This window comes from Squalius cephalus (assembly GCF_949319135.1).
Source record: "Squalius cephalus genome assembly, chromosome: 23".
NCBI lineage: Eukaryota > Metazoa > Chordata > Actinopteri > Cypriniformes > Leuciscidae > Squalius > Squalius cephalus.
Genome location: NC_137144.1, coordinates 28,022,724 through 28,049,108, shown reverse-complemented (window position 1 = coordinate 28,049,108; position 26,385 = coordinate 28,022,724). Strand labels below are relative to the sequence as shown.

Sequence of the window (26,385 nt, the reverse complement as noted above, 5' to 3'; positions counted from 1 at the left end):
ACAATAAACGTCAAAATATCAGAACCGGCAGCAGCGAAACGGCAAGATTCTTGATACCAACTTCAACACCACTGGCAGATTCTTCTTGTTTATTTTAAAACAAGTGAAAAATATACACTTACTGTATATCCGAGATTTAAAACATATGAGAGCCTTACTAGTTTATGCAGTGTTGCTTCTCAAGTACAAGTATTGTTTCAAGGCTCTTTAGATATTTTCACTGGAAAACATGTCAAAAAAGACTCACTAAGAAGTGGTTTTGCAGTGCGTGTCACAGTATTGCAGTGTAGTCAAGTAAGTGTAGTCGCAGTATTGCAGTGTAGTCAAGTAAGTGTAGTCACAGTATTACAGTATTGCAGTGTAGTCAAGTAAGTGCAGTCACAGTATTGCAGTGTAGTCACAGTATTGCAGTATTGCAGTGTAGTCAAGTAAGTGTAGTCACAGTATTGCAGTGTAGTCAAGTAAGTGTAGTCACAGTATTGCAGTATTGCAGTGTAGTCAAGTAAGTGTAGTTACAGTATTACAGTATTGCAGTGTAGTCAAGTAAGTGCAGTCGCAGTATTGCAGTGTAGTCAAGTAAGTGTAGTCACAGTATTGCAGTATTGCAGTGTAGTCAAGTAAGTGTAGTCACAGTATTGCAGTATTGCAGTGTAGTCAAGTAAGTGTAGTCACAGTATTACAGTATTGCAGTGTAGTCAAGTAAGTGCAGTCGCAGTATTGCAGTGTAGTCAAGTAAGTGTAGTCACAGTATTGCAGTATTGCAGTGTAGTCAAGTAAGTGTAGTCACAGTATTACAGTATTGCAGTGTAGTCGAGTAAGTGTAGTCACAGTATTGCAGTATTGCAGTGTAGTCAAGTAAGTGCAGTCGCAGTATTGCAGTGTAGTCAAGTAAGTGTAGTCACAGTATTGCAGTATTGCAGTGTAGTCAAGTAAGTGTAGTCACAGTATTGCAGTATTGCAGTGTAGTCAAGTAAGTGTAGTCACAGTATTGCAGTGTAGTCAAGTAAGTGTAGTCACAGTATTACAGTATTGCAGTGTAGTCAAGTAAGTGTAGTCACAGTATTGCAGTATTGCAGTGTAGTCAAGTAAGTGTAGTCACAGTATTGCAGTATTGCAGTGTAGTCAAGTAAGTGTAGTCACAGTATTGCAGTGTAGTCAAGTAAGTGTAGTCACAGTATTACAGTATTGCAGTGTAGTCAAGTAAGTGCAGTCGCAGTATTGCAGTGTAGTCAAGTAAGTGTAGTCACAGTATTGCAGTATTGCAGTGTAGTCAAGTAAGTGTAGTCACAGTATTGCAGTATTGCAGTGTAGTCGAGTAAGTGTAGTTACAGTATTACAGTATTGCAGTGTAGTCAAGTAAGTGTAGTCACAGTATTGCAGTATTGCAGTGTAGTCAAGTAAGTGCAGTCGCAGTATTGCAGTGTAGTCAAGTAAGTGTAGTCACAGTATTGCAGTATTGCAGTGTAGTCGAGTAAGTGTAGTTACAGTATTACAGTATTGCAGTGTAGTCAAGTAAGTGTAGTCGCAGTATTGCAGTATTGCAGTGTAGTCAAGTAAGTGCAGTCGCAGTATTGTAGTGTAGTCAAGTAAGTGCAGTCGCAGTATTGCAGTGTAGTCAAGTAAGTGTAGTCACAGTATTGCAGTATTGCAGTGTAGTCAAGTAAGTGTAGTCACAGTATTGCAGTATTGCAGTGTAGTCAAGTAAGTGTAGTCACAGTATTGCAGTATTGCAGTGTAGTCAAGTAAGTGCAGTCGCAGTATTGCAGTGTAGTCAAGTAAGTGTAGTCACAGTATTGCAGTATTGCAGTGTAGTCAAGTAAGTGTAGTCACAGTATTGCAGTATTGCAGTGTAGTCGAGTAAGTGTAGTTACAGTATTACAGTATTGCAGTGTAGTCAAGTAAGTGTAGTCACAGTATTGCAGTATTGCAGTGTAGTCAAGTAAGTGCAGTCGCAGTATTGCAGTGTAGTCAAGTAAGTGTAGTCACAGTATTGCAGTATTGCAGTGTAGTCGAGTAAGTGTAGTTACAGTATTACAGTATTGCAGTGTAGTCAAGTAAGTGTAGTCGCAGTATTGCAGTATTGCAGTGTAGTCAAGTAAGTGCAGTCGCAGTATTGTAGTGTAGTCAAGTAAGTGCAGTCGCAGTATTGCAGTGTAGTCAAGTAAGTGTAGTCACAGTATTGCAGTATTGCAGTGTAGTCAAGTAAGTGTAGTCACAGTATTGCAGTATTGCAGTGTAGTCAAGTAAGTGTAGTCACAGTATTGCAGTATTGCAGTGTAGTCGAGTAAGTGTAGTCGCAGTATTGCAGTGTAGTCAAGTAAGTGTAGTCACAGTATTGCAGTGTAGTCAAGTAAGTGTAGTCACAGTATTGCAGTATTGCAGTGTAGTCAAGTAAGTGTAGTCACAGTATTGCAGTATTGCAGCGTAGTCAAGTAAGTGTAGTCGCAGTATTGCAGTGTAGTCAAGTAAGTGTAGTCACAGTATTGCAGTATTGCAGTGTAGTCAAGTAAGTGTAGTCACAGTATTGCAGTGTAGTCAAGTAAGTGTAGTCACAGTATTGCAGTATTGCAGTGTAGTCAAGTAAGTGCAGTCGCAGTATTGCAGTGTAGTCAAGTAAGTGTAGTCACAGTATTGCAGTGTAGTCAAGTAAGTGTAGTCACAGTATTACAGTATTGCAGTGTAGTCAAGTAAGTGCAGTCACAGTATTGCAGTGTAGTCACAGTATTGCAGTATTGCAGTGTAGTCAAGTAAGTGTAGTCACAGTATTGCAGTGTAGTCAAGTAAGTGTAGTCACAGTATTGCAGTATTGCAGTGTAGTCAAGTAAGTGTAGTTACAGTATTACAGTATTGCAGTGTAGTCAAGTAAGTGTAGTCACAGTATTGCAGTATTGCAGTGTAGTCAAGTAAGTGTAGTCACAGTATTGCAGTATTGCAGTGTAGTCAAGTAAGTGTAGTCACAGTATTGCAGTATTGCAGTGTAGTCAAGTAAGTGTAGTCACAGTATTGCAGTGTAGTCACAGTATTGCAGTATTGCAGTGTAGTCAAGTAAGTGTAGTCACAGTATTGCAGTGTAGTCAAGTAAGTGTAGTCACAGTATTGCAGTATTGCAGTGTAGTCAAGTAAGTGTAGTTACAGTATTACAGTATTGCAGTGTAGTCAAGTAAGTGCAGTCACAGTATTGCAGTATTGCAGTGTAGTCAAGTAAGTGTAGTTACAGTATTACAGTATTGCAGTGTAGTCAAGTAAGTGCAGTCGCAGTATTGCAGTGTAGTCAAGTAAGTGTAGTTACAGTATTACAGTATTGCAGTGTAGTCAAGTAAGTGCAGTCGCAGTATTGCAGTGTAGTCAAGTAAGTGTAGTTACAGTATTACAGTATTGCAGTGTAGTCAAGTAAGTGCAGTCACAGTATTGCAGTATTGCAGTGTAGTCAAGTAAGTGTAGTCACAGTATTGCAGTATTGCAGTGTAGTCAAGTAAGTGTAGTTACAGTATTACAGTATTGCAGTGTAGTCAAGTAAGTGTAGTCACAGTATTGCAGTATTGCAGTGTAGTCAAGTAAGTGTAGTTACAGTATTACAGTATTGCAGTGTAGTCAAGTAAGTGCAGTCGCAGTATTGCAGTGTAGTCAAGTAAGTGTAGTCACAGTATTGCAGTATTGCAGTGTAGTCAAGTAAGTGTAGTCACAGTATTGCAGTATTGCAGTGTAGTCAAGTAAGTGCAGTCGCAGTATTGCAGTGTAGTCAAGTAAGTGTAGTCACAGTATTGCAGTATTGCAGTGTAGTCAAGTAAGTGCAGTCACAGTATTGCAGTATTGCAGTGTAGTCGAGTAAGTGTAGTTACAGTATTACAGTATTGCAGTGTAGTCAAGTAAGTGTAGTCACAGTATTGCAGTATTGCAGTGTAGTCAAGTAAGTGTAGTCACAGTATTGCAGTATTGCAGTGTAGTCGAGTAAGTGCAGTCGCAGTATTGCAGTGTAGTCAAGTAAGTGTAGTCACAGTATTACAGTATTGCAGTGTAGTCAAGTAAGTGTAGTCACAGTATTGCAGTATTGCAGTGTAGTCGAGTAAGTGTAGTCACAGTATTGCAGTATTGCAGTGTAGTCAAGTAAGTGTAGTCACAGTATTGCAGTATTGCAGTGTAGTCGAGTAAGTGTAGTTACAGTATTACAGTATTGCAGTGTAGTCAAGTAAGTGTAGTCGCAGTATTGCAGTGTAGTCAAGTAAGTGTAGTCACAGTATTACAGTATTGCAGTGTAGTCTAGTAAGTGTAGTCACAGTATTACAGTATTGCAGTGTAGTCACAGTATTGCAGTGTAGTCTAGTAAGTGTAGTCGCAGTATTGCAGTGTAGTCGAGTAAGTGTAGTCACAGTATTACAGTATTGCAGTGTAGTCAAGTAAGTGTAGTCACAGTATTGCAGTGTAGTCAAGTAAGTGTAGTCACAGTATTGCAGTATTGCAGTGTAGTCTAGTAAGTGTAGTCACAGTATTGCAGTGTAGTCAAGTAAGTGTAGTCACAGTATTGCAGTATTGCAGTGTAGTCGAGTAAGTGTAGTCACAGTATTGCAGTATTGCAGTGTAGTCTAGTAAGTGTAGTCACAGTATTGCAGTGTAGTCTAGTAAGTGTAGTCACAGTATTGCAGTATTGCAGTGCGGTGGGACTGAGGCCGTACTATTTGGCAAGAAAATTTTCTTATGTGATAGCGATAACGGTGTATATCCCTTGTGATGGATTTTTTAATTAATCAACTTTAATTAATCAACTAACATTTGTTTTTCTTGCAGGAACGACATTCATATGCTTTTAAATGTTTCCAAACTCTTTGGGGGAAAACTTGTGACTTTAAGTTGTGTGTGTGTGTGTAAATAACAATCAAGGGAAGTGAAGCTAGACAGATGACTAGTTCTCAAACCTTGTGATAAGTAATCACAAAATCAGAGTTTGCTTTTGCCAGCGACAGAGGGAAAAGGTTGGGGCTTTTGAACCAATTGAACCAATCATAATGAATGGAATTTGTCTGAGATCCTCCGGCCTTGCTTCTTGGGAGAGATTCCCTGAGAACTGCTCGGGAAGATCTCCTGGCCATGATTAAAGCATTTAAAGGACATTTGCTTAAGTCTGTCTGTCGATTATTCTTGCGCAGGAAGCTAGTTTAGGAAGCTAGTTTAGGTAGTAAGCTAGTTTAGGGGAACAAGTTAGTTAGGTGACTATTATTGAATGGGGACGTCGATTTGTAGACGAGACCCAGATAGTTAGGTTAAGGGAAAAATCTACCACACCCTGCTTCGGCCAATGTGACTAATGCTTGTGAATATATTAATACTGTGACAGCCAGGATACAGTCAAAATATCCCCAATCACTGATTACTATCTCTGGTGATTTTCACCAAGTATCTCTACATAATACTCTCCCCACGTTTACTCAGTATGGGGACTGTGAAACGAGAGACAATCAAATCTTGGACTTGTTTTATGCAAATGTGAAAGAAGCTTCCTCCATTGGGATGATCGGATCATAATCTTGTTTACATTAGGTCTGTTTATGTGCCAGTTGTGATGAAGAACAGTTGAGATTTTGTCTGATTCAGTCTATGAAGTATTAATGGATTGTTTTGAAACAACTGACTAGGTTCTGTGCAAATAACATGATGAGGACATTAATAGCTTAACTGAGTGTATTACAGATTATACTAACTTTTGTGTTGATAACACAGTACCTACAAAAAAGATCAAATGTTATTCAAACAACAAACCGTGGGTCACCTCTGAGTTTAGAGTATGATTAAAGGGGTGGTATAATGCCCTTTTCACAAGATGTGTGTGAAGTTTTAGCTCAAAATACCCCACAGATATTGTTATATAGCATGTTAAAATTGTCACTTTTAGAGGCTGAGCAAAAACACACAATTTTGTGTCTGTTCCTTTAAATGCAAATGAGCTGCTGCTCCCGGCGCAGGGGGCGGAGCTCCAACAGCTTGCACTCACACAGACATGCACGGAAATTTTTAAAAACTTTTAGCCTTTTATGTTCAAACCAGATTCAGACAAAGATGGAGAGACTCAAGAAGAAGAGACAACATGTAAAAGCAACAGGACATTTCTGAACGGTTAGTTGATGAATTTATGAAGCTGATGTGTAGTTATCTTCTAGTCATTGATTAGCATATTCTGTCTTGATAATCTATAAATCGTGTTCCGGGGGCGGTTTATGTTTCCCTTTGCTTTGAACTTTGAGCGTCATAACTTTGCAGATGTTTATGCTCAAACAGCAACATTACACACTAACTACAGTTAGAAAAGTGAAATCATAATCAACCACCCCTTTAAATGAGAAAAAGAGGGCCGTTCTAGTGGGTGATAAGGATGAGCAAAAGAATTATTAAAAGTAAAAATTAGAGCGGGGAAAGAGAGTTATAAATTAAAAATGGAACGAAAATTACAACAAAAGAGCATGAGAGAGGTTTGGAAAGATCTAAATATGATGTCCGGACATGAGAATAAAGTAAGGAGATACACTGCCCCTGGTGGTCAGACGTGGGCAGATGAATTAAATGTATTTATTAACAGATTTGATGCTGGGTATAATTATTGTGAACATTCTTCGCTAAGTAGAATACCACGTCGCTCTTCATCACATCCACCTCCATCTCTAAGCTCATCCTTTTCTCCCATTTATGAGAATGTTCCTGGTTTTTCTCTGTCAGTTGAACAAGAAGTGGGTTAAGGAGAATTAAGATGAAGAAATCTCCAGGTCCGGATGGTATTAATCCTAGAGTCCTTAAGGCCTGTGCTGATCAGATCCGGTTCATAATATTTTTTATTTGAGTTTGCGTTTGGAAAGAGTACCCGTTTGATGCAAGACATCATGTGTAGTGCCCGTACCTGAGTTAACAAACCCCATGGAGTTCTCGCATGATAGGCCAATTGCTTTAACAGCACAGTTAATGAAGGTTTTTGAGAGACTGGTTTTAAACCATTTAAAGTCAGGATTGTGTGGTGCGGAGGATAAACTACAGTAACTACAAAGCTGGTGTTGGGGGAGATGATGCACTTATTTATCTCCTGCATAAATCCTTAAGTCATTTAGAGACCCCGGACAGCACAGAATTACATTCTTTGACTTCTCTAGTGCATTTAACACTATTCAGCCTTCACTATGGAAAATGTTGGATCAGCTGGATAGCTGGATAACTGGTCATCTCTCTAATAGACCCCAGTGTGTGAGGACGCAGGACTGTGTGTCTCGGGTAGTGAAGTGCAGCACTGGAGTCCCTCAAGGAACGGTTTTAGCACCATTTTTGTTCACTTTTTATACATCAGACTTTCAGTATAACTCTAAATCTTGTCATTTCCAGAAATGTTCTGATGATTCTGCAATAGTTGGCTGTATAACGGACCATGATGAGAGGGAATATAGGGAGCTAATAAAGAGTCTCAGGCTAAACGCTAGTAAAGGTCCTTGCACACTGAGTCCGAAATTTTCGCATGCTTTTTTTCGTATTCGTGATTCGGTGGCTCTGAATTCTCAAAACACCATTCAAAATGCTTCCTATGGATGCGAAAAACGCAGAAAATCTAACCTGATCCGGAGTTTCAGAGGTAGTGTGCAAGCGTGATTGACATAACGTGAGATCGTATTTATTTTTTAACGTGTGAAAATTTTGGATGCGAATTTCGGACTCAGTGTGCAAGGGCCTTAAGACTTCCTCAGCAAGCGGTACCAGTTAATTTACGAGTCAGAAGTTGAGATTGTAACAACTTACAAGTATCTGGGTGTATATTTGAACAACAAGCTCAACTGGTCTGACAATACGACGCAAGTTTATAAGAAGGGTCAAAGTCCTATTCATTAGTTAAGAAAATATTTGGGGTTTGTCATGTCTATTTAAGACCTTCTATGACTCTATAGTCTCATCTGTGGTCTTCTACTCTGTCACATGTTGGGGAGGGGGACTGGTGGAAAAGGAGACTGGTACTTTTTTGAGTACCTACAGCTCAAGATTAATTCATCCCCGCTGTTACAAGGAGCGTTTTTAGGAGACTATTTTTTACTTGGTTGTATATAATCATAATCATAATGCTTGATACTGGAGAACAAGACTTGCTGTTGTGAATGTTGTTTATGTTTTCTATTTCTTCAATGTATTGTTGTGCTGCTGTGACGTGCATTTCCCCCTGGGGGATTAATAACGTTTATCAAATCAAAGTTAATTTAGATGTTACCATTTTTAGGTTACCATTTTTTATTCATCATTCCATGCCCATTTACACACAAGTTAAAGTGTACATGCTAAAGTTAAGCAGCAACAGCATGTGCATGTTATACTGATTTCACAACACAGAAAAACACAGGTCCCCTGTTAGATGGTAAAGTGTGACACCTGTTTGGTTACATTTAGCAATATTTCGTATTCTGACAATCTCTGAATTTAACGGCAATGTTCAAGTCAAGTCACCTTTATTTATATTGCGCTATTTATATTGCAGCTTTACAGTGATAACAGAAAAATAATGCAACAAAGTTTGTTTCTTCTTAAGTGAGTTAAATGATGGTTCATTTTTGTTGTAAAAAAGTTATTAAGCTGGGGTAGGTAAGAATGGTCTAAAAAACTTATTTTTCAAATTTGTTTAAACTTTATGTATATATCAATACATAATTAAAATGTAAGTATTCTGAAAAAGAAAGTATAAAAATCGAGTGTATGTAGACCTCTAACGACTGTTTTAAAGACAGCTCATTATTTCCATTCAGTCCACCCTCTCCCTTCTGGGGTCCTTCCAAAGCCACGCCCCCAAAACACATGAATGCGCGACTCCGACAGCTGAGCTGGAAGACGCATTATTTACCTGAGACGAGCAGAGAGGAAGGAGCGCAGTGCATGTAGCATCATGTCAGAATCACATGTAATAAAAAAATCTAACTTTATCATTATGAATATAAACAAATAAGATGTATTTTAGTAGCCTACTCACTATCAAGCTATCATATCGATATTGGTAAAGTTTAAAATATATATTTTTTGATTCGCTAACGAGCTAGTTATAACTATAAGGCAAAGCTAAAAACAGGTTGCATTGATACACGTTTTTCCATTTCCATTAGTTGCACTGTGATGAAGATGAATTTTGTGTAAGATTCATAACATATAACATTAGGCCTACTAGCTGTTAAACATGTATTTTGTTATGTAAAGTTCCCCCCACAGCGGAGCCTGCCGTGAACGCGCAGGCTAGTAAACATGCAGGGTCACCGATGACGACGGATAAACAGTTATGGCACATTCACTGGTAGGGACGAAATGCTTTACATTGACTGGCCTGCCCATACTTTGGTCCTCAAATCATTACGTATTATGCAATACATGTAATGTAACTTTATAACGTTGCACTCTTTCTATGAGTTATAAATAGCTAGTAAGATAATATAACGGTAACTAACGTTGCAGTAGGCTATGTAAATAATTATTCTAGCGATATGTAATGCTAAATAAGGTTTGCTAGTACATTATTTTAGCAACATGACAAGCCAGTGAATTAGCAGGTTTCAATTGTTGCTTTGCACAGTGCGTGACATTTTATCTGTATGTTATGCGGCTAGAGTTTTAACACTGAGTCAATGGGCTCCGACGGGCTTGTTTATCGTCATCGGTCTTTTTCCGTTTACCTGTCTTTGTTGTATGAGCAGGTTCCACTCGAGAAATTGGTAGTTTTGGTTGTTTGTCCGCCATTAGCACAGCTGCCCGGCACACCGGCAATCTTGATTTTGAATGACGGTACGCGCTGTGCAAGAGAGGGGCGATCAGCGCGTACGCGAACTTGATTGACACTGCTAAGACACTCCTCCTGGCTCTGAATGCATCTGATTGGTTCTTTACACTCGGACCGAGTGGCAGTGATTGGTCAGAGTTTTTACTGTCCTGCAGCTGCTACAGAGGTCTGATTGTTTTCATTCCTTTTTCTGAACACATAATGTATTGACTACTCTCAGGATGGAAGGACCATTTCACCCAGTATAAAAAAAAGTGTTTCTGAACAGGATTACCTACCCTAGCTTTAATTTAGTTCATATATATCATATATATATAGCCGCTCTGGAGAAAACCGTGATGTCATCGTCCAGCTCAGTTCAGTTCTCATATAATGGTGTCAATGCAGGCAGATCAATAATATTGTTGAATATTAAATCAGAATATTAAATCATCAAACATCAGTGTACCTGTTGCAGTCTACATAGAGCGCCACATGTGAAGCGCTGATGGCCACGGAGACTTTGTGCCACTGGTTGTCGGCGAGAGTGTAGGGGAAGATCTCAGTGTACGTCTGCTGGCCTTTGGTCTGGAAATGAAGACGCACTTCACTCTTCTGTCCGCTGCTCTCCAGCTCCAGCAGTCTGCACAAACACACAGTCAATAGTAGCATCCCAAACGATCCACTTTACACTATACTAGGGATGCACCCATATGAAAAATTTGGCCGACAACCGATAATTCTTTCTATTTGAAAGCCGATAAATCTAAATCCAAATTTTTTGGATGTACATGTGTGAACACATTCTAGCATAGGTAATAACAGTCATGAGGAAGCCGAGAATCACAATCATATTAAGGGTAATTGGTTAAATCAAATCTCTATTAAAGTATTTAATGAAGTATTAAAGTTCAGTGTGTGAGTTTGTGATTGTTACAGAAATGTCTGTTACGATTGCGATGTTAACCATGACATTTGACCCCTGTTATGTCAGATTTTCAACTACTCATTTGAGGGTATTTACGTTTACAATTATGCATTTGACATGCTTTTATTTGAAGAAGCTGCATAGGCATACATTTATATCAGTTCATGCATGTGAATTTTGCTGCAAACATTTTTAGTGAAATGTATTGAATCCAATTCGGACATAGAACATAACGCTCGTACCCAGAATACATAATACAAGGGTTAAGAAGAGCTGTGCCGTCAAAATCAAAGCAACACCCCGGCAACCGCCCACCTCTCCATGCCATTGTGCGGGAGAGTTTTGCACAGACAAGCACCGCTCACATTTCCCACCAAATGTGTAACTATACTTCATAATTTGTTCCTACTAAGCATGTGATTGACAGCAGAGGACACAGCGGGATCTCTGACACGCTGCCAGACCAGCAAACAAAAGAGTTGTGTTGCATATTTTGCAGCATCCGCAAATAAAGCGGTCCGCGCACAGGCCCCTGAGGCACACCAGCGGTTCACGCTCGTCTCTAACGACCTGACATGCATCAAACTTTCCAAATGTCCTCCGTAACAATATCCCAGGAGATTCCCATCACATGCTGACCAGCACTGATTCTGGCCACAGTAAAAGATGAGTGCGAGTCCTCGTGGAGAGACTGTGCTTTTGTTTTAGGCACCGCGGGAGTCTGACTTTTATATAATATTAAGCAAAACCATAGTATTTTGTTCAGTATATGGCCGAAAGCTCATATCTGATTGTCCTGCTGGATTTATTTTGCTGGACAGTGAAAAATATCTGCTCTCAGTCTGGTCTGCATTTTTTGCCAGTGATTTGAATAGATTCATATGATTCATATACGAAGTATATTTATACTAAAAATCAAAGGTTTGGGATCATTGCAAATGTTTATGTATCTTATCCGCTGACCAAAGCTACATTAATTGATCAAAAATATAGTAAAAACAGTATTATTGTGAAAATTTACCAATATTAAAAAAACATTTTCTATGTTAAAATGTAATTTATTCCATGAAATATAAAAGTTTCTGCTGCTTAATATTTTTGTGGAAACTGCAATACACTGCTATTTTTACACTGCATGTTTGTTTTTGTGTGCAATAGATATTTATTGTCCTTAATTTTGCACATTCAATTCAGACTACAAACTCACAGCTGAAGCTAAAGCATGGTTTCTCCAGATTGAGTAGGAAACACCGGACGAGCTAAACGCTCCTTCACATTGTAATTCCTCAGCGCTGCACGTCTCTATTGAGGTTTACTTGAAGGGGAAAGCGTTAATGGGGAAAGCTGCCAAAAAGTCATCAGCCCTCCTGTGCAGACTACCAATTTTTATTTCCTATTCCTTGCAGAAAAATCCTCACGCTTGAGAGCATTATTTGAGAGAAGCCAATTACAGATACGCAGGTTTTGATTTATCTACAAACAGGGACCTAATGAGTTCTTTTCCTCTCGCCTTGTTCTTCTAGTTCCAGCTGCAAAGAAAGGGAATATCAATACCAGTCCGAGTCTCCCGATGTCAGAGCCACCTGCTTTATCGACTCTGCGTACAATGTAATTAACATCTTTCACAAGGCCCCTATTATGCGCTGACTTCAATAAACACAGTTCAACGAGCACAATTACAGTGAGGACAGAGTTGCTTCGGTTCTGAGGCCGTGTCGTGATGTTGTTGTCTTCCTAGAAGCAAATATCGTGTTTTTTTCAAATACGAGACGCTCATCTAGAGAAAACTGCTGACCTGCCGACCCGAACAGATGCTGACGCCGAAACGAATCTCAAATCTAAATTGGCCGCAGTAAGAGCCGTTTTCTGTCAGGATTTAAAGTTCAAGCTCTCGAGGGCAGAGTTCAATTTCTTTTCACAGCTGGGAAATATAACGTCCATCAGGACATTCAAACATGCTCTCCTAAACTATCTATCTATCTATCTATCTATCTATCTATCTATCTATCTATCTATCTATCTATCTATCTCTCTGTCTGTCTGTCTATCTATCTATCTATCTATCTATCATCTATCCATCTATCTATCTATCTGTCTGTCTGTCTGTCTATCTATCTATCTATCTATCTATCTATCTATCTATCTATCTATCTATCTGTCTGTCTGTCTGTCTGTCTGTCTATCTATCTATCTATCTATCTATCTATCTATCTATCTATCCATTTATCCGTCTATCCGTCTATCTGTCTGCATGTCTGTCTATCTATCCATCTATCTATCTATCTATCTATCTATCTATCTATCTATCTATCTATCTATCTATCTATCTATCTATCTATCCATTTATCCATCTGTCTATCTATCTATCTATCTATCTATCTATATGTCTGTCTGTCTATCTATCTATCTATCTATCCATTTATCCATCTGTCTATCTATCTATCTATCTATCTATCTATCTATCTATCTATGTATCCATCTATCCATCTGTCTATCTATCTATCTGTCCATCTATCCATCTGTCTGTCTATCTGTCTGGCTGTCTGTCTGTCTGTGTGTCTGTCTATGGATCTATCCATCCATCCATCCATCCATCTTTGAATTTCAAGTCATTTTAATTCTATTTCCTTAAATTCAATTTAGCATTGCAAGTCTGAATCCCGTTTGCTCCCTCTACTCAAATTCTGTTTAAATTAGTGCAAAGTGCCCGTGCAAAATCAGTTTTTGTGTGTGTTTTTAGTAATTGTTTAGTAATTGTTGGTTTGGTGTGTTTGAGTGCTCATTGTTACAATTACACAGCAAAAGTTCAGTGACATTTTTATTTGTGCATGGTAGAAACCAAATACTGATACTGACATAATGACATACAATAAATATGGAAAATTGAACTACACGATTGAGGGAGCAGATACACAGTGAACTCTGAGAAAACGCTATGCTTGAGCAAACAGTTTGTGAAAAGGCTACTACAAATGATGCCCATGAAAGAGACTGTGAACGCATTGAATAGGATATGTTTAGTTGGTGAATAGCATAGGCTACTATTACACAGTGGCGATAACGTTAAGCGCACCAGAATGAAATATAATATTCAGAAGTAAACAGCACAGCTGACTTACAGATTCAGTTAACATCCACAAATGAATAAGCGCGTCGATTCAGGGAGCAGGATACACAGTGAACTCAGAGAAAACACTACTTAAGCTCCGCTGCTTTCTTCAACCCTCTCTGTCTCTGGTCAGTGTGTGTGAGAGGGGGAGTGGCCAGCTGTGCTCACTCAGTGTGTGTGTGAGAGGGGGAGTGGCCAGTGCTGTGCTCACTCAGTGTGTGTGTGAGAGGGGGAGTGGCCAGCTGTGCTCACTCAGTGTGTGTGTGAGAGGGGGAGTGGCCAGCTGTGCTCACTCAGTGTGTGTGTGAGAGGGGGAGTGGCCAGCTGTGCTCACTCAGTGTGTGTGTGAGAGGGGGAGTGGCCAGCTGTGCTCACTCAGTGTGTGTGTGAGAGGGGGAGTGGCCAGTGCTGTGCTCACTCAGTGTGTGTGTGAGAGGGGGAGTGGCCAGCTGTGCTCACTCAGTGTGTGTGTGAGAGGGGGAGTGGCCAGTGCTGTGCTCACTCAGTGTGTGTGTGAGAGGGGGAGTGGCCAGCTGTGCTCACTCAGTGTGTGTGTGAGAGGGGGAGTAGCCAGTGCTGTGCTCACTCAGTGTGTGTGTGAGAGGGGGAGGGGCCAGCTGTGCTCACTCAGTGTGTGTGTGAGAGGGGGAGTGGCCAGTGCTGTGCTCACTCAGTGTGTGTGTGAGAGGGGGAGTGGCCAGTGCTGTGCTCACTCAGTGTGTGTGTGAGAGGGGGAGTGGCCAGTGCTGTGCTCACTCAGTGTGTGTGTGAGAGGGGGAGTGGCCAGTGCTGTGCTCACTCAGTGTGTGTGTGAGAGGGGGAGTGGCCAGCGGCTAGAGCGGCAAAAGGCAATGTGTGCTTCTTTTAACGATATATATTTAACGATATATTTTGCATTTCTAATCCAAACAACGCCAAACTTGGCACTGCACTTACTCGTGGCACTAGCAAGACACCTGTCGAGTTTGAAATACATCGGACTAACGGTTCGAGAGATGTGCAAATAACAGTAACACACAGACAGACAGAAAGATGTTCCTGTAATTTATAGATAGAAGATAGATTCAAGAAACCCCGCCTTCCAAAAACATGCCAGCAAACCTCAACACATAAAAATGATTGACAGGCTGAGAGTGTTTCTGGCTCGTTTTACAAATAAAAAAAGCACAGACCATCATCTAACTGCCTCTTTTTCCCAGTTTACAGAGTCTAGTGCTGTCACAGAGACAGATGTGATTTCTCTATTTCACGGATATTATTTTTGTGTGCTCTTCTCCTGCAGTTATTTTTAGCTAGTTACTCCCCATCACTGACAGTAATGCACTCACGATGGGAAACCAACACAGCTTAAATTCCCTGTGTAGCAGTTTTTCTAACAGAAAGCAACTTCATATAAAATCTTTGCAAACTTATTTGCACGATGAGAGAGTGGTCTGTGTTTAAACAGTCTTCCTGGAGAGAGAGAGTGTTTTATTTCTGCTGAGTGCTGCTCTTAGACTCGACTCGAAGAGGAATAACTTCTAATTAGTCTTCAGGGATCTGCAGATATGGACACGGCGCAGGGAAACAGTTAATGATCAGATAAACCGGAACAACACGCTCAGGGAGGCAGAATCCACCGCGGCTCGACGGTCAAACACTAAAAATGACTCTGGAAGAGCGTCCCGGGGGAAAACTTCCTCTTCTTAATTCCCTTACTTTGTTTTGTTCAAACACTATGACATATTAAAAAAACCCGAAGCATTAAGCTTCACATTCACTAAACAAATGTTTCATCCTGATTTTCAATAGTGCATCATGCTCCAAAAATGGGTCACAGACTGGGTAGAAGTTTGTTGATATTATATAAATACATGCAGAAGTGATTAATCTAACACAGAAAATAGCCAGAGCAGAACAACACATGACACCTGATATGATTTTGTTAATGTGTTGAGTCGTCACTTGATATCAATGTAATCTCTGGATCATGAATCCCTGCTATGATGCATCTGTGACCTGAACACACTAGACTGAACCGTTTAATTAGACTTTGTATGTAGATTCACTTTTCCTTGTCGTGTGTGTCTGTGTGTGTGAGCATGTACGTGTGTATGTTTTCCTAATCTTCAGTGTATTGCAGATATAATTAGTAATGTTTGCCAAGTCAAGCATCACTAGTACCATTGCTTATAATTATAGTTAGAGATATGAGCAAACAATAAAGATCTGCATGTAACTTGTCCTGTTTGTGCTGCAGACAATGCCCTAAAAACCATCCAGAACACACAAGCAACCATCTAGCAATGCCCTAGCAACCATCCAGCACCACCATGTCAACCATCCAGAACACCCTAGAAACCAACACCCTAGCAATGCCCTGGCAACCATCCAGAACACCCTAGCAATGCCCTGGCAACCATCCAGAACACCCTAGCAACCACCTAGCAACCATCCAGAACACCCTAGCAACCACCTAGCAATGCCCTAGAAATCATCCAGTACCACCCTGTCAACCATCCAGAACACCATAGCAATGCCCTAGCAACCATCCAGAACACCCTGGCAATGCCCTAGCAACCATCCAGAACACCCTAGTAACCACCAAGCAATACCTTATTAACATCCAAAACACCGTAGCAACACCTAGCAATACCTTATTAACATCCAAAACACCCTAGCAACCACCTAGCAATGTCCTAGTAGTAACCACTTAGCAATGCTCTAGCAACCATCCAAAATACCCTAGCAACACACTAGAAAGCATTCAGCAACATCCTGTCAACCATACAGAACACCCTAGTAATGCCCTAGAAACCATCCAGAACACCCTAGCAACAACCTAGCAATGCCCCAGCAACCATCCAGCACCACTCTGTCAACCATCCAGAACACCCTAGCAACCATCTATCAATGGTCTATCAACCATCTATAAAACACTCTCACACAATGCCTTATAAACCATCCAAAACATGATAGCAACCACCTAGAAATGTCCTAGTAGTAACCCCTTAGCAATGCTTTAGCAACCATAAAACACGCCCTAGCAATGCCCTAGCAACCATCCAGCACACTCTAGAAACCCCTTAGAACATCCTAGCAACATGCCAACGATCACATAGCAACGCCCTGGCAACCACCCACAACAACTTAGCAACATGGCAGTAAGTTTTGCATGAGCACAACAGAAATGTGCAGATGTGGTTGTGTCAGATGAAGCAGTGATGTTGTGATGTTGTGCGTGTACCTCTTCTCTCCGTGATGGATGGACAGAATGACTCCAGAGTTGAGCTTCTCCTGTCTGAGTGTCAGAGCGATGGTGAACTCACTCTTTCCTCTGAGTTTCTGCAGCATGTGGCCAGCGGCGGCGTCCGGGACTCTCACGCTCCGGGACGGGCCTGCGGAGACACACAGGGAACACGTTAAAGGTGCAGTGTGTAATTTTTAGCTGCATCTAGTGGTGAGGTTGCGAATTGCACCCAACAGAAGTTACGATGGCCGACAGGAAGTGATGTCGTCGTCTGAGACAGCAGAGAGTAGCCGGTTAAACAATGAGGTTTCTTCACAAAGATAAATTATGAAATTAGGTTTACTTAATTATTCAGTAAAACGATGTTATTGCGAATATTATTGTGACTTGTTCATCATTGTGTCAGTGTTTTATCCGCTGACTTTAGCTGAAGCTTCTTTGCACGAAGAACAACATAGTGACGAAGCGCGTTTGTCCGTTCAGGGCCACCGTAGAAACATGTCGATGTAAGGAGACCCGCGGTGTGTGTAGAGAGAAACGCCTCATTCTAAACTCATAAAAACATAACGGTTCATTATGTAAGGGTTTATACACCACTGAAAACATAGTTATGTGTATGATATTGTATTTCTGTCAACAGATCCTCCTCAATATTACACAGTGCACCTTTAATGCTTGACATGGACATGCAGACGATCACAGGACAGCGTTCACGGTAAGAGAAACCGCAGCATGTTCACCATCAATGATGAGCAAACAAATCACTATCACTCAACATGTGTGAAGGTAGCCAGAGGGAACATGAGCAGTGAGACACGTCGATGTGTGCAGGTCTGGTTTTAGAGGGGTTATGACCAGCTTAAACCAGTTAAAACCAGCTCAAACCAGCACAGCAGCTCAAGCAGGGATTCTGAGAAAACAACTGGAATAAAACATCTTAGACATGCACAAATATGATCATTTCTCTGAATTTATAAATGCAAATGAGTATTTAGAATAACGATTTAATTATATTTAATACATTAACTTAAATATAAAATAAATTAATAATTTTAAAAAATGATAAAGTGAATAATATTTAAATATTCTTATATTTGTATATTTTTTATATTTATATATATATATATATATATATATATATATATATATAAATGCTTTTATTTTATATATATATATATATATACAAAAAAAAAATATATATATATATATATAAATGGTCAAATCGATTAATCGCGATTAATCACATCTAACATAAAAGTTTGTTTACATTATATATGTGTCTGTATTTATTATATTTATGTATATTATATATATGTCTCTGTGTGTATATACTGTATATATGGCTATATGTGTGTATATGTATATTTACACAGACACAGACACACACACACATATATATATTATATAAAAATATAATAATATATAAACATATATTAATCGATAATAATATATGAATAAATAATATAAAAATATATAAATCGATTTGACAGCACTAATATGAATACATTACATTAATGAAACATTCTTCTGTTCTGGTTTCAATATTTCATGAATTTTGCATGAACTAGATTTCCCATCATGCACAAGAATGGGAAAAACGGGGATAAAACATTATTTAGTTGCATTAATGCTAAAAAGCTTCCCATCCTATTGGTAATTGCTGAGACAGAGAGAGATCTCATGAAGCGCTGTCATGTCATAGGATAGAGTGCTTTAATATTAATATATCAGGCGTGATGTGAACGTTTACAACAAATCGAAGTCGATTATGTGGATGTTGACAACTTATTAATAATCTCCCGCCGTACAGACAGACAACAACACAATAACTGAATTCCAGCACAGCTCTTCCTCTCCTCTCCCTCCTCTTCCTCTCAAACACGTGCGTCTGCCACTTCTTAATGGAGGCATCAATAAATGATCATCTCTCTCTCTCACATCAGAGGCTCGCGGGACACACACACACACACACACACACACACACAGAGGCAGTGACACAGTTACAGCAGCCTGTAATGAAGACATCCTCAGATCGATGAGCTCCAGCGACTGAAGACGACCAATTAACAGCCACACCAGCCAATAACCAGATCCAGATCCAGATCCAGTCTGCCGTTTAATTAGTGACCGTCTCGTTTCACTTCAGAACTGCCCTTCTACCAGTCTGTCCATCCATGAGGAGCTTTCAGTCAATATCTGCAGTGAACTCAGTGTTTGAAAGCCATATATACAGTGGTGGCCACAATCATTAGAACACCTGACAGATCTAAAGATATTGACTTTTTTTGCCTCCAAAACATGATTTTATTTCATAACGTTCACGAAACATGCAGATTGTTGCTCCGAGCACAACACACATCAGATATCAGATGATATTTTACAGTAGATCTGTCCAGTTTATTCTCCCACTCGCCCCAAATGTGCTCGATGGGGTTGAGGTCCGCCTTTGACGGGCCGGTCCATCATTTTCGGTGATCCAACAGACTTCGTCCGTCACAGGAAGTTCCAGCAATAGTTAGAGGAATGTTTAGGGTCATTATCCTCATGGACAATAACAACTGAAACCTCTTAAATATGCCAAGTGTTCTAATAGTTTTGGCCACCACCTTATATATACAGTATATATATATTTACATTCATATATTTTCAATAAGTTTTAGTTATTTAAATTCCTAATTTATCTTTGAAGAACATTATATAATTTTTTTTTTTTTTTTTTTTGCATTTACCTAAAATGCATTTTAAGATTGGAAATTGCTCCTTGAAGTACAATTTATAACACATGTTGGCATATGAATGTTTAAATAAATTTTCATTTATATACTGTATATATATATACACATGTAACTACAATGCATACAGAAACCTAAAATTGTTTTATCTGTATATTTTTTCAAAACAAATTGCATTTGTATGATCTCGCTGATTATATGATTGTATGATCATTGTATGACATTAATGATGTGAAAACAATTAAAGCACTGAATATTTAAAGCAGTTATTTTAGTATTAGTCATATACTATTATATATAAGTTACATTTATTTACATTTTCCTTTCCCATATGGAAAAAAATATTATATATATATAATATTTTTTGCCATATGGGAAAGGAAAATGTAAATAATCAAGTATGAGATCACAGTTATGTTTAATTAGATGATTGGATGGTTTCAGTTAAGATATTACTTGTTTTCTAAAAAATGTTTGAAAATGAAATGAGTTTTTGCTTAAAACAAGAACAAAATGGAGTCTGAAAAATAAAGTTAATTTTAAAGGGAAAACCATATTATTTTTCAGACCAAATTGGCAGATATTTTCAAGCAAGCACTCACTTAATTTCTTCTTTTATGTTGTTGTGAACAAGACTTAATATCTTCATTCAGTTTCCTTCTCCAGTAAATGCATCTTGATTTAAGAATGTTTAGATATTTGTGCTGGAAAACAAGACAGAAACGCTGAAGAAGAACATTTTTGCAGTAAAAAATTTTAGAGTTCATATTAAGATGTCTGACTTTTGACTGCAGACTTCTAAACTCAGTTTGAGACGCAGTTGAGATGTCTTCAGAAATCTTTCTTTCGTTCATTTCATCAGAGTGAGTCAGAATGAAGGACATGAAGAACATTTACAGGAAATGCTGAGTGTCCATTTGAGTGAAAGCATCAGGAAACATATGCTAAAGATAAACAGAATAATCAGTGTTTTCTTTCATCCAACGATGAAAATCACTGACTCACTCCCATGTCCTTCCAAACCTGAATGACTTTCTTCAGTGGAACACAAAAGAAGACGCTTTTTCATTTTCAGATCAATATTCCTTGAACAGCTTGTTATGATTTTAGAAGTCAAGTCATGCTGGTCAACGGAAGAAGCTGAACTATCCATAATGTGAAACTGTTATCGGCAGATTTTTCATTCAGTTTGTGTGAATTATCAGATCTTTCCATCAGTGTCCATCAAGATCCAAATAGAAAGAGAAAATAAGATAAATTGTATTTTTACATACATAAACCTATAACTGTTTTATCTGTATATTTTTTCTAAACAAATTGCATTTGTATGATCTCGCTGATTGTATGATTTCTATGAACCTGTTTTACCACATTAATGATGTGAAAACAATTAAAGCACTGAATATTTAAAGCAGTGTTAATTTAGTATTATAATTATTAGTCATAATTTAGTCATATACTATTATATATAAGTTACATGTTTATTTAGTTTAACTTTATTTATATTTATGCATTTATCCATATAAGTGTATTTTTTTTTTTTTTTTTTACCCAGCTAACAAAAATATATTCTAAGAACATTTTGCTATTGTTCCCATTCAGTTATAAATATGTGATTTCTGAATGTTCTCAACATCTGTTTTTTAAATGTTTCAAAAATGTTTTTTTCTTGGTAATTCAAACGTTAAGGCAACATTCCATTCTTCAAACGTTATTGGAATGTTACTTTTAAATGTTCTCTGAACATTCCAAAACAAGCTGTTACATTTAAAAATTACCATAGTTCCGTGAACGATGTATAAATATTTTTTTGTGCTAATGTTTCGATAACATTATTAAAGACCAGATAACTTTGAACGAACGTTCTATTAACGTTACCGGAAGATGTAACCGTAAACCTTGCCAGACAGCAACATAGCCCACATCTGGAACGCATTGAATCACGTGCCAGATGTGGCCCGGATCTGGGCCGACACTATGTGGCTGTCTGGGATGACAGAACGTTTGGAGAACATTCCTTGCAAACTGTGTAGCCAGAAAAAAAATATATATTTTTGTAATTTCACCAGAAAAAAAATATATTTCAGAGATACATTTTCTGCATGAAGCTCTGAAGTCCATCTTAAAACAGGCCATCAAAACATGAACAACTGCAGGATGATTATTTGAACCCGAGTGACTGAAAAGTGGCGTGTTTTAGTCCCGCGTTTGCCCTTTCATTCCCAGCAGGGCTGTGTTTCCGACTCCAGAAAGCCTCTCAAGGCTGATGAAAGGCCGGCTTCTCTCATGCCAGTGAAGCTCTCCAGGGGCTCCGCGGGGGAAGGACTTTGATCCTCGGGATCTCCTCAGTCCATCTCCCAACCAACGTCTCCATAGAAACAGCTCCGTCCTCTCGGACACACCAGACGCTGGTCGATGGTTCCCTCAGTAGGTCATCCTCGATCAATGGCTTCCCTGCAGGAGGAGGAACACCTGAGCATCCCAGATACAGGAGCAGACCAACATCTGGAGAGCCGCTTACAGCAGGGATGTGTCCGGGAAAACAGAGACAGCCGATGATCACAGAATAATTCACCAATTATTCACTAACTCTCCTGTTTCTATTATTTCAGTCGCGAGCAGAAGGGGAAACATGAAGAGCTCCAAAAAGACTCATATGACTTACAGACTGCATTTGTATCCTAAAAAACCTGTCACGTCAATATAAAATTATATATATATATATGATCTAAAATATCTAATAATTATATATAATATACTATATGTTGTATAATTGTGTGTTTGGGAAGTGGCTTTCAATGATGAGACTTGTTTTTGTAATCAGGGTCTCAACAATTATATAAAAATTTGATTTAGATTTATCGGCCAATATATCGGTTATCGGCTTTCAGATATAAAGATTTATCATTATCGGCCAAAATTGTCACATCGGTGCATCCATAATTTATATTTGATCCGATTTCAGCTTTATTTAATACCTATTGTAGTTTTAATTTATACTACTTGTAATATCCTATGATATCGAAGATTTGTGGCTTACTAAAATGAGATTTGCACATTTAAAATTTCGAAAGGAAAATATTGATGACATCATCCTGCACTCGGGGGGGTGTCCACATGTTGTCCAATCAGACTAGTGATAGGAAATGGCTGTGATTTAAATGAAATATTTGCAGCTATTTTTCCATAATGTGGATATTTAATGATTCCAAATGCACAGGATTGTGGATAATCGGGATAAGTTTCATAAAAAAAAGCAACATTTTGAACAAAAAGCTGAGAAAATGACGTTTTTTTCAAAGGCTTTGTCTGGATCAGATGATCAGAGTAGTCCGAGTCCATCAACACCACAAATCTTCACAGTCGTTTTCTCTTTTTTTGATTTATATGCCGTTTAATGTTTGATGACCGCGTTATATTTGACATGTGCGTCAGCAATGCTTCTATCGCTTGTTTCTGCTTCTTCTTTTTTATGTCTTGATCCAGAGATTCTGTATTCTCTTCCAGAAGATCCGCACCATATAACAGTAGAAACATGGATTGCTGGAGAATTCAGTCAATGGCATGGATAGAGTTCAAAACAAAAATGGGAAGGAAAAAAACCTTTAGGAGAATCCTGAGAAAGTCAAAAAAGCTCTTTTCTCATCATGCTGCATGGGAAGCGTTTCTCTGGGGGGGGCGTTTGTGTTATAATCTCGTCCTCGGGACAGATCCGATGCTTTAGAACAAAGAATTGGGCTCAGATTAAGGAAGATGCAGGTTTTTACTGGGGGGTAAACAGGTCCCAGATTCACTCCGTGTGGAAACACACACCTGGCGGAGAGTCATAAACAGAGGAAATCATCCGCCTAAAAATAGATGAAAGAATCAAACTGGAGAGAATCGTAAGATATTTCAGGCCTGTACACTATGCATGTACGTGAATGCACACGCTTCATGCTCGATTTCATGCGCCGTTGCGTTTTTGAAGCGTGTCAGAACGCGATTCATAATGCAATGCATGGGACGCTCGCAGGCATTAGTGAACACTGTCTTCTCCTGCGTCTCTCCTTCAGGCCGAACACCATCCAGCTGCAGTTAGAGGAAGTTACAGCAGATTCCTGCAACATCTGGAGGAGACTCAGCACTGTAAATAAAGCTTCCAAAAGGGTTTTTACAGTGAAGCAATCCATAGTTTTTAATCATGTGACTGAGACCTGCTGGATCTGCGTTACAGGCCGGTCAATTTTACATCTCAAGAGAAGAAAAACTCCGATATGTGAACAAAATGCATGTTTTGGGCACCTGTGATGCACATAAATCACTCATCACTGAAAACAGCTGGACGTTAACAGAGCGTCAAACACCAGCTACAGTGATCAGGGCCGTCGCTAGTGGGGTGAAAGAAGGTGACAATTATAGGGGCCCCACAAAATCCAGCAGTTATACTAAAGGCCCGTTGTATAAATAATTCTAATAATTATATAAGTTGTATGCCTGAGATTTAAATGAAAACCACAAAAACATGCAATTTGGTTAAATATTTTCTTCCAAATATTCTCTTACCTCCCTATAAATGGTTTAGTCCAATCTAAAGTATTTATTAATTATTCAGTCAGTGACAAACATCAGATGGACCCAATACAATTGTAAGTCCCGCCCCAGCTCGTGAACAGAACCAATCAGAGTTGAGACGGCAGTGTCTGAAGTTAATGATGAACTTGGTGGAAGAGCAGGAAAGAAAACATAAATCAGGGAACCAGAAACTCTATGAACAGAATGAGAGGGAGGCCAGGAGAGCTGTTGTACCCCAGTCGATCAAGACGTTCTTAAAGACAGGTTGTTTTGTTATTTCGCTGGGAATAAGAAACTACCGTCTCCAGCCTGCCGGTCCTGTCACTCTTCATTACCGGCACGCACCACAATCCACCGAATGATTACGTGCTCAAAATCCCTGTCTTTTACACTATTGTAAATAGAGTTAAAAAATGTACACGAGTCACGACGCATTGCATTATGCACCGGACCTGCCGGCTGATGATGTATTTATTACATCAATAAAACACGAATACACACTGCACTTAGATGAATCCATTTTAGCTTTATTTAATAATATTATCTTTATTAAAATATAAGACAATAAATGACTTTTTTTTTTTAAATCTGACTACATTCTTGTTCATTTATAAATGTTTACTTTTTGATTTATGAATTATAACAGACTGATGGGGGGGGGGCATTATTTTGCTGTTACTTTTTAAAAATTGGTTTTATTATTATTTAAGGCGAGACACGGCAGGCAAAAACATTGGGGGGTTTTTCACTGGTCAATTTTGAGATTTTTGGATATTTGTCTTCAATAACATGTCTTCTTTCAGACTTGTGGTGAAAAAAAGTCCGAAATACACATTTAGGTGTTTATTTTACTACACTTTGTCTGTTTGCGTCTGTAGATTTCTCATAAATTCAACAAAAGTTGGCGTTGTAAATCATCACGCTGCTCCGCGATCGCTGTCTGCTCCTGTCATCACACACACCGTTAGAAAGCTCTCTCTCTCCTGTACAATGCTGTCGGATCCAAATATGGTCATTTCCTTTTTATCAGCAACCAATCGTGAAAGTAAAAGGGCTGAATGCGCAATCTCATTGGCTGATGATAAATCTTTAAAGCCCGTTTTCTCAAAATTACTTTTCTCTCCGAAATCTCCACTTCAGTAGCACCGATATACACCAAACTCTCCAGTCTTGTACCTAGTTATATTATGAAGACATTTACAGAGGGATTTGTAAATATATTATTCCTAGCCTGATTTATATAACATTTTATTCTAAAAAACATGGCGAAATAAAAAAATTTAAGGCTATTGACAGTATTTTCTGATTTACAGGATAACAAAAGTAGATATCCATAAATCCCTCTGTAATTTTTTCCCATCTAATATGTGAACACAATGAATAAAGAATTTTGAACCTGGCTTTCTTATATTTATATATGCAAATTAGCACATATTTAATTAGATAATGCCTAAATTGCATATTTAAAAATTAAATTATAGAAAACTTGTAATACATTTTTTTTCTCTCATCTTAATGTAGGTAATCAACTGGGAAAGTTTCATGGTGATATCTGCTAGTTAAAAATTTTACCCTATTCACCTGTAGTGTCTCGCCTTAACAATTTCTTTTTATTAGTTGTAATTTTTATATAAATTTAACTTTTAAATAAAGGTTTTACAACAACATCATCTTCTGTTATATGTGGGCCTCATGCTCATCTATTGTACAGTATATGATATTGGTGGAGGGTGGATCCTCTCGGTACGGCCCTGACAGTGATGCAATGTCTTTACCAAGCAGTGATTGGCTGTTTTATTCAGAAGGCGGGGCTTATTCTGCCATATTGCGAGCTGCACTTTCTTCCATTCACAGTAATATGAGTGAACCGTCTTTCTATATCTAAAGTCTTTGATATATGCATCATCAATAAGCTGCATATTGAATTTGGTCTTTTAATATCACTGTCTTACTACATGACTGGCATTTAAAAACATTTTTTATATATCTTCATTTATTTTCTCCCTCACGCCCAGCGTTATTTTTGTTTTCATTAATATTAATTAGTTTTCATTTTTGTATTATTTTATAGATTTTTATATATTATAA

General features: G+C 38.6%; 1 protein-coding gene across 1 annotated transcript in view; it reads right to left on the bottom strand.

The window, feature by feature from the left end:
* nell2a (neural EGFL like 2a) overlaps positions 1-26,385 on the bottom strand; it is a 119,286-nt gene that overhangs the window by 86,771 nt on the left and 6,130 nt on the right. Inside the window, exons 3-4 of the mRNA XM_079858944.1 lie at positions 17,009-17,159; positions 10,215-10,388 (exon numbers count right to left, since the gene is read on the bottom strand). Of these exons, the coding sequence (XP_079715070.1) occupies positions 10,215-10,388; positions 17,009-17,159 (325 nt within the window). The remainder of the gene's footprint in view (positions 1-10,214; positions 10,389-17,008; positions 17,160-26,385) is intronic.